Genomic DNA, 8,473 nt, shown 5'->3' with positions numbered 1-8,473 from the left:
CCCGGCCCCCCTCCGCCGTCCCGCCATGCACCGCGCCGCCCCCCCACCCCGCCCCGGCAACCGGCGCGAGGCCGCGGCCCTCGCGCGCCCTCAGGAGCAAAGCCCCGCCCCCTGCCCCGCCCCCTCCGCCATCGCCCCACCCGCGGCCCCGCCCCCTGCCCGGGTTCGGTGGGGCCCCGCCCCCTTCCGCCTCGGCGCCTCGCCGGGTCACGCCCCCTGCCTCGCCGCGCGCCGCGATTGGCGGCGCCGCCGGCCTTCCCGGGCCGCCCTCCTCCACTCAGCGCCCGCCGCGGCCTGTCACTCACCGGCGGGGCGCCGCGCCGGTTGGCGGCGGCGGCGGCGCGGGCGGGCCGGGCTGTCAGTCAGGGAGCGGAGTCCGAAGTGGGGAGCGGGGGGGGAACATCTGTCTGCCGCAGCCCGGGCCCGGCTGTGCCGCCGCCGCCGCCGCCGCCGTGCCTGCGCCCGCCCGCGCTGCCTGCGCCCGGCGCCCCCCCCCGCCCGCCCGCCTCCCCCCCGGCCCCCGCCCCGCCCCTCCCCCGCGCCCGGCCGCCCGGCCCCGGGCTCCGCGCCGTCTCCGGCCGTCGGTGCCATGGGGAGCCGCTGAGCGCGGGGCCCGCTTCGCTCCGCCGGCTGCCCCGCTCGCTCCTCAGCTGCCGGCAGGGGGGAGGCCGGGGGGGCGGCGGCCAGCGGGCGCGGGGGGCGGGCGGGGGGAGGGCGGGAGGGGGGCGAGAGGCGATCCCGGAGCGGCAAGTGAGCGAAGAGGAGCCGGCGGGCGGCGGCGGCGGGAGCGCGGGGACTTCGGGCCGTCGCGGAGTGTGAGTCCCGCTGCCCCCATCCCCACACAGCCGCCGGGCCGGGGCCGGGGCCGGTGCGGCCCCGCGGGGCGGGCGGAGTTGGCGGCGGGTCCGGCGGGGGGTGGGCGCAGCCGGGCGGAGAGGCGGGGGGCGGGGGCAGCCCTCCCCGGGCGGCGGGACCGGCCGCCCCGGCGCCGCTCCCGGTTACTTTTCTTTTGTTGCCGCCGTGACCCGGGGGCGGCTTTTCCTGCGCGCCGGGCAGCTGCTTCCTTCCCCGCGGGGCGGCCGCCGGCGCGCCCGGCCCCGGCCCTGGCCCCGGGCGGGGGTGGGGGCGGCGCTGCCCGGCGGGAGCAGGCCCCCGCGCCGCGGGGGGCGGCCGGCCCCGGCCCGGGGTGGCGGCCCCGGCGAAAAGTTGCCGCCGCCCGGCGGGGATGGGGGGGCCGGGCCCGCCGGGAACTTGCTGCGCGCCGCCGCCTCCCCGCCGGCCCGCGGCGCCGCGCCTCCCCTCCCGGCCCGGCCCGGCCCCGGGGGCGGCGGGCTCGCCCCCCGCCCGGCCGCGGGCAGGTGAAGAGCCTGCTGCGTGGGGCGAGCGGGGCGGGAGCGTCCGCGGAGGGGCCGGGGGGAGGCCGGCGGGGCCCATCCCGCCGGCGGTGCCCAGAGGGGCCGGGCGCCCGGCCGCGCCGGCTGCCGCTCCCCTGCCCGCCGGGCGGCTGGCGGGGGGCCGGGGGCTGCGGGAGCCCGCGGGGCGGGGGCCGGCCGGCGTCCCGGTGCCCCGGCAGTCAAAGAGGTGCCAGCCCCAGCCCCCGCAGGGGGGGAGCGATTTGTGGGTAAGGCGGCCGCAGCAGTGCCCCGGCCGGGGCGGCCGCTCCGCCGTTTTAAATGAGCTCGAGTCGGAGCGCTCGGTGTCGCTTACGCTGCCTGAGCGTTGAAACTGAAAGGAGCGGCGGCGAGGCGGGGAGCTGTGAGTTGAGTAAATAGGTTGGGTCAATTTCTCCTTTTCACGGCACCTCTGGGCGCCGTGAAGCCGGATCGGTGTGGGTTTCTCGGGCAGCCCCGCGGCCGGGGTGTGCTGTCAGTGCGTAGAGCGGTCCTCCAACTTGAGGCAGAAGTGTTGCTATGCTGCACATACAGTAGAGCCCCATATGTTTAGGATTTTCTTTTTTTTTTTTTTTTTTCCTCCCTGTTAGAAAGTTTGAAAAAAAGAGACTTTGAAGTATTTTGTTTATACTAACAGAAGAGAAAAGTTCTCCTAAGAAAAAGCTGGTGGCAGGAGTGTAGAGGAGTAGCATATGGCATTAAAAGGAGCACAGCTGGAGGTAGCATTTCCATCTGAACATGATGTCAGAGCAGCTGACAGCCTGCCATCCCTCAGCCTTTTATTCTAACACACAGACAGGGAGTTAGTGTGTGCAGATCTGTGTGTGGAGAAGGTATCTCATTCCTCTCTAACATCATCTCCACTTTGCATCTGTCTCTCCTAGTCTGCTTTTTTTCCACCGATCTAACAGACCTGGAGCCAGCAAGACTCAGAGGAAAGGACTTAATCAGGTTTATGTGTACTAAAGGTAGGAGTAGCAATAGATTAGATACAGCATATTTCTGTTTTGGTGTGGTGTTATTGAATTTCAGAAAAAAAATCACATTACTTTTCTAACCAAGTTTAGAGGTAATATATGAAATTGAGTATTAAATAGATAAGTGGACTTACTCAAAAGGCTTGGGCTACAGTTGGAGAGTATCAGTTCTTGGGCACGTTGTTAGCATTAACTTCAATGCATATTGTGAGAATGTCTTGGTTTGGAAGAAGGAGAGAGCAAGTTCATTCTTCGTTTCTGAGACCAAACCTGCAGTGGATTTAGTGGCAAGCCTAAAGAGAGTTCTGCTTTATGTTCTTGTATTGCATCTTTTAAATGACTTTACGGGGGTTTTAGTGAAATATACAAAAGTGTGCTTTTTTAAAAAAGGACTGTTCTGGCGAAAATGTGTTTGTGGGGAAGTCTTTCATTAAACTTCACGGTTAAATATCCAGCAGCTCAGAACCGTAGTAGCATACAGCTGTAGTGCTTCTGAAAGATAGAAATCAGTTATGTGTTTAAAAACTTTTGTACCCGGGAGAATGGCTTGACTGGTTTCCTCTTTTCTTTCTCGCATGTAGCATTTGAAATCTTTTATTTCAGCATAACAATAATTATTTGAAGGAGTTTTTGTATTTGCGACTAATTTAGAACTTGTAGATTTGAGCTGCCTGAATTGGCCAGACAGCTGTAATCGCACTCCTCTATTCTTAATCTCTTTATCTGGGCAGCAGCTGCCATATGGCCACAGTCAGCTGGATCAGATGTTTATAAGCTTCCTTCTTCGTCCCTCTCTGTCCTTTCAGCCTCCTAATTTGATCACAGCTACCTTGTGAGCTGCCCTCCAATCTTTATTTTTAGCCCTCTTAAGGATTAGGATTGATGTTGGCTGTGGGGCACTTAAAGTGATTGTATTGTAAATCTTCGTGCTTTACTCTAGCAGTGGTATTTTACAGAATATAGTAGGGGTTGTGTTGTAAGTTTTAGTACATCTTGGTTTGCGAGGGTTGAGGATTTTTCAATAATATCTGCCAGCCTAGAGAGCCACGATCTGCTTTGATGGTTTGGGAGAATATTGCTATCAATCACAGAAGAATAGATTAAGACAGGTTTTTAAGAGACTTTACTTTCTATTAGAGTTTTGACTTCTCTACTTCTTTGAAGTTTATTTTTTATTTATCATCAAGGAAGGTGAATAGAAAAATACTTGGGTAAGAACAGTACCCGGGATACTGATTTTAAATATGCACACATGCACACACGCTCATGTTGAATGAGGAGGTTTTTTTTTTTTTTTTTTTAAGTTTGGTACTGCAAACTCTGGCTGGTGTGGGAGGGGAGGGAAATTTCTGTCCTTCTGCACAGGGGAAGCGGTGCTCGTTGGCGTTTTGGGTGTTAGTTTTCTTTTGTAAATTCTGCATGTTGGCAAAAAAATGTCCATGTTCTATTATACAGTATGGAGAAGGTTTGAAAGCTGAAACTGTACTTACTACAAGAAGAAAACCACACGAACTAAATTTCTAAAAACCTTGATTTTGCTGTTGATATAAATTGACGCCTGTAAATAATTTTTATACTTTATGAATCTTAGACCTTCAGATTTGGGTATATTAGCATTTCTTCATGCGCAAACCTCTCCTCTTACTACAATTTGACTTTAAAAAGAAGGCTGGTGATCTGACTTTTTTTTTCTTGCCCTTCTGTGATCTCTCAAACTTAGTGTTAAAAAAAAAAAAAAATTTTTTTTTGGGTCTGCCCTCCTAGGGATGCAATCTGGAGGAAGTTCCCTAAAAAAAAGAACTGTTGAACAGATTTTATGAACAGCAGTGATACTTTAAAAAAAATTACAGATGTACCTATGCGCTTATTAGAATGGCTTATTTACCGCTGAAAGGAAATCATAACTTCAGTGGCTGATCGGGAAAAGAGTTGCCATCGTACATGCGTGTTAAATAATCTTTGCATGGTGTCAGTACCAGAATTCTGGCAATATAAATACGAGGTTTTTAGAGTGGAATAACTTGGATTCGTAAGTTCTGCGATGCCGACCTACGTTTAATTTTTAAAAATCTCGTTGCTTGTAGGTTATGAAGACAGTATGGAGTTTCCTGACCACAGTAGACATTTGCTACAGTGTCTGAGTGAGCAGAGACATCAGGGTTTTCTTTGTGATTGCACTGTTCTGGTAGGAGATGCCCAGTTCCGAGCGCACAGAGCTGTACTGGCTTCATGCAGCATGTATTTCCACCTCTTTTACAAGGACCAGCTGGACAAAAGGGACATTGTTCATCTGAACAGCGACATTGTTACAGCCCCAGCTTTCGCTCTCCTGCTTGAATTCATGTACGAAGGAAAGCTCCAGTTCAAAGACTTGCCCATTGAAGACGTGCTAGCAGCTGCCAGTTATCTCCACATGTATGACATTGTCAAAGTCTGCAAAAAGAAGCTGAAAGAGAAAGCAACCACGGAGGCAGACAGTACAAAAAAGGAGGAAGACGCCTCAAGTTGTTCAGACAAAGTGGAGAGCCTCTCCGACGGCAGCAGCCACATGCCAGGAGACTTGCCCAGCGATGAAGACGACGGAGAAGATGAAAAATTGAACATCCTGCCTAGCAAAAGGGACTTGGCGGCTGAGCCTGGGAACATGTGGATGAGATTGCCCTCAGACTCAGCAGGCATTCCCCAGCCTGGCGGAGAGGCAGAGACGCACGCAGCAGCAGCTGGAAAAACAGTAGCCAGCCCCTGCAGCTCAACAGAGTCTTTGTCCCAGAGGTCTGTCACCTCCGTGAGGGATTCAGCAGATGTTGACTGCGTGCTGGACCTGTCTGTCAAGTCCAGCCTTTCAGGAGTTGAAAATTTGAACAGTTCTTATTTCTCTTCGCAGGACATGCTTAGAAGCAGCCTGGTTCAGGTGAAGGTGGAGAAAGAGGCTTCCTGTGATGAGAGTGATGTTGGCACTAATGACTATGATATGGAACATAGCACTGTGAAAGAAAGTGTGAGCACTAATAACAGGGTACAGTACGAGCCGGCCCACCTGGCTCCGATGAGGGAAGATTCGGTCTTGAGGGAGCTAGATAGAGAGGACAAGGCAAGCGATGATGAAATGATAACTCCAGAGAACGAGAGAGTCCAGGTGGAAGGAAACATGGACAGCAGCTTGCTCCCTTACGTGTCAAACATACTTAGCCCCGCTGGCCAAATTTTCATGTGTCCTCTCTGCAACAAGGTCTTTCCTAGCCCCCACATCCTGCAGATCCATTTAAGCACGCACTTTCGAGAGCAGGACGGGATCCGCAGCAAGCCTGCTACCGATGTCAATGTCCCGACCTGCTCGTTGTGTGGTAAGACTTTTTCTTGCATGTACACCTTGAAACGTCATGAGAGGACTCATTCAGGTGAAAAGCCCTACACTTGCACCCAGTGTGGGAAGAGCTTCCAGTACTCCCACAACCTGAGCCGCCACGCAGTGGTTCACACGCGGGAGAAGCCTCATGCTTGTAAGTGGTGTGAACGCAGGTTCACGCAGTCCGGAGACCTTTACAGACACATTCGGAAGTTTCACTGTGAGTTGGTGAACTCATTGTCTGTCAAAAGCGAAGCACTGAGCTTACCTACTGTCAGAGACTGGACCTTAGAAGATAGCTCACAAGAACTTTGGAAATAAAATTTTTATATATATAAATAATATATATATAAATCTATATAGTTGTGGTACAGTCTAAAAGCAATCTTGTTTCCTTGAACTGAAAGTTTGGCTATTAGCTTGTTTTTGCACTTTAAGGCAGCATGAATATTTCACTAATTTAGCACTCCGATAAAAATGAACTGTAGAGGTAATCCGACAAAGTAACAAATTACGGAGCGTATTTTTCCCCCTTTTCGGAATAGAAGCCAGCGGATACTTTACTTCTAAGGAATCTCCAATTCAAAAAATTTGGATGTGGCTTTATTCTCCCCAAAACACTGCGTTCTTTTAAGCTCTCGATCTTTTTCCTCTTAAAGTCTGAATGTAGAAATCCTCTCCCGATTTTGTCAGTTCCTTTACATTTCTAATAATTGCATGAGTCCTTTCTAGCTGTTGGAAACCTGAATGCTTTTAGACCCAAATGGAAAATTTCTGAAATGCTGGATTATCTATTTTTAAACAAGCGGTTGACTTAAAACTTATTATGGCAACTTCTGGATTTCTGACAGTTCCCACTGGAAAAAAACAAAAAAACAAAAAACAACAGAAAAACATAAAACAAAAACCCTGAGAGTACACTGGGATCACTGGGACTCTGTCTTACGTGAAGGTTTGCTTGGGATGAAAAAGGATATTGCAGCTTCAGCAGTGATGAACTGTGTGTTTAAAAAATGTGAATTACTGTTATTGTATACTGTAATTGATTACATGGGCCGGGGGGAGGTATCAAAGAACTTGGCAGGTTGTGTTGATGCTCTTAGTTGAGTCTTGAAAAGTAAATATTAACGCTACAGAAATGCATGATTTTCAGTATATTTTTGTCTTTGTTTGCATTGTATAACTTTAACGAGTGAGTTGAAAATTATTTAATTTCCTTAGGAAAAAAACCCGACACCGTTGAAAATGCCGGTGTTACGAAGAAGAGAAATGCACTGTTTTTATTTTATCTAATTTAAATTTACTTTCCCACTGTCTTTAAGTTGAGAAGAACTTAAGCTACGAGTCGCCGATTTAGCTACGTTAACAAGGAAAAAAAAAAAAAATGAATGTTTACAACCAGGCTTCGAGATTTGCATGTGCGGTGTGCATTTACTAACCCCAGACCCCTTCTAATTGCACAGACCCCACGCCAGCTCCAACTGAGGTGCGTCCATTTCCCCAGATGAGCATTTGTAGGATTCCTGCTGCACCACTCCACCACAATAGGTCGTTCTTTTTTTTCCCCCCCGTTGAAAAGAGGCTGTGGACTGAAGAAAAAAAAAAAAAAAAAAGAAAGAAAGAAAAAAAAAAAAAGAAAAAGCCCGGGGCTGAAAGGCCTGGGAAGGCCTGAGTGACAGGGGGGCCGGGGGAGGGCAGGGGAAGGACTATGTGTATCCAAGCAGCAGAGACTGCAGCCTGACGTGTGGTTTTAATGACCAACACGCAGGTCAAAAGCATTTTGCACAGTGTTTGTTTTCCTGTCTTGCACTTACAAATAAGGTCTATGGGAGTAGCATGGAAAACGTTTGCTGTTTTTTCCTTTTTTTTTTTCCTTTTTTTTTTTTTTCCTCTGCTTTTGTTTAAAATTTGATCGCCTTAACTACTGTAAACATAGCCTATTTTTGTGCTTAAGATACTGAATGGAAAACTCCATTGTGTATTGCTGGACTGTTTTGGAAATATTTGGTCAAATGTGTGTTAATTTGGCTGTAATGGCATTTAAAACAAAAAAAAAAAGCTGTGAAAATGGCCTTGGAGCGTTATCTTTAGTTACTTGAATAGTTTCTAGGTTTTAAAACTACATTCTTTTCTTAAGTTAGAGAAGACAATCAGTGTCTGAGGAAAATGGACTTTCTCTTGGATTTTTTTGTGGTCCTCGTGAGTGATTTGCTTTTTTCCTTTCCTTAGTTTCACATTCTTCTTTTGTTCTAAAACTTAGACTGACATCTAGCTTTGACAATCATAGTATGTTTTATTTTCCTGAGGGGGGAATAACTTATAATGCTGTTTAGTTTTGTACTATTGGTGTGTTGGTGAATTTTTAAACTGTGTGCTAACTGCAATAAATTATATGAACTGAGAAATCAATTCCCTTGTCTTTTTTCCCTCTTTTAAATTATAGTTACGGAGTATTTTTTATAATGTGTAACTTTATTACTTTTGTACAGACTTCTATTGCTAACTGTGTATGGAATATGTTTTCAGTATGCTTTTGAGCACTTTGTTGCTAACGTACATATTTACATCTCACTTAACATTTAAAAAAATTAAATGCTTGTGTTTTGAAAGCATTTCTGTGTGTGTAGCTCTCGATCATTCTGTAGAGGGATTTTTTTATTATTATTTTTTTCTTCCCCAAAGACTTTTGCAGAAGCAATCTATTACATTCCAGAAATTTTGCTACCGTGCAAGTATCTGTGCAGACACACAATTCCTTT

At 49.4% G+C, this 8,473-nt stretch overlaps 1 protein-coding gene across 1 annotated transcript; it reads left to right on the top strand.

The window, feature by feature from the left end:
- The first annotated feature begins 728 nt into the window (after positions 1-728).
- Positions 729-8,259, top strand: ZBTB18 (zinc finger and BTB domain containing 18). Its single transcript, XM_082305795.1, has 2 exons — positions 729-815; positions 4,453-8,259. The coding sequence occupies exon 2, from the start codon at positions 4,467-4,469 to the stop codon at positions 6,033-6,035; it is 1,569 nt and encodes a 522-aa protein (XP_082161921.1). The 5' UTR covers positions 729-815; positions 4,453-4,466; the 3' UTR covers positions 6,036-8,259.
- Positions 8,260-8,473: the final 214 nt, after the last annotated feature.

This window comes from Platalea leucorodia, assembly GCF_965183815.1.
Source record: "Platalea leucorodia genome assembly, chromosome: 3".
In the NCBI taxonomy this organism is placed as follows: Eukaryota; Metazoa; Chordata; class Aves; order Pelecaniformes; family Threskiornithidae; genus Platalea; species Platalea leucorodia.
The sequence above is the reverse complement of the archived record's forward strand: the minus strand, read 5'-3'. Positions and strand labels throughout refer to the sequence as shown.

Coding starts and splice junctions, on each gene's coding strand:
- ZBTB18 (XM_082305795.1), top strand. CDS start 4,467: ATGGAGTTTCCTGACCACAGTAGACATTTGCTACAGTGTCTGAGTGAG.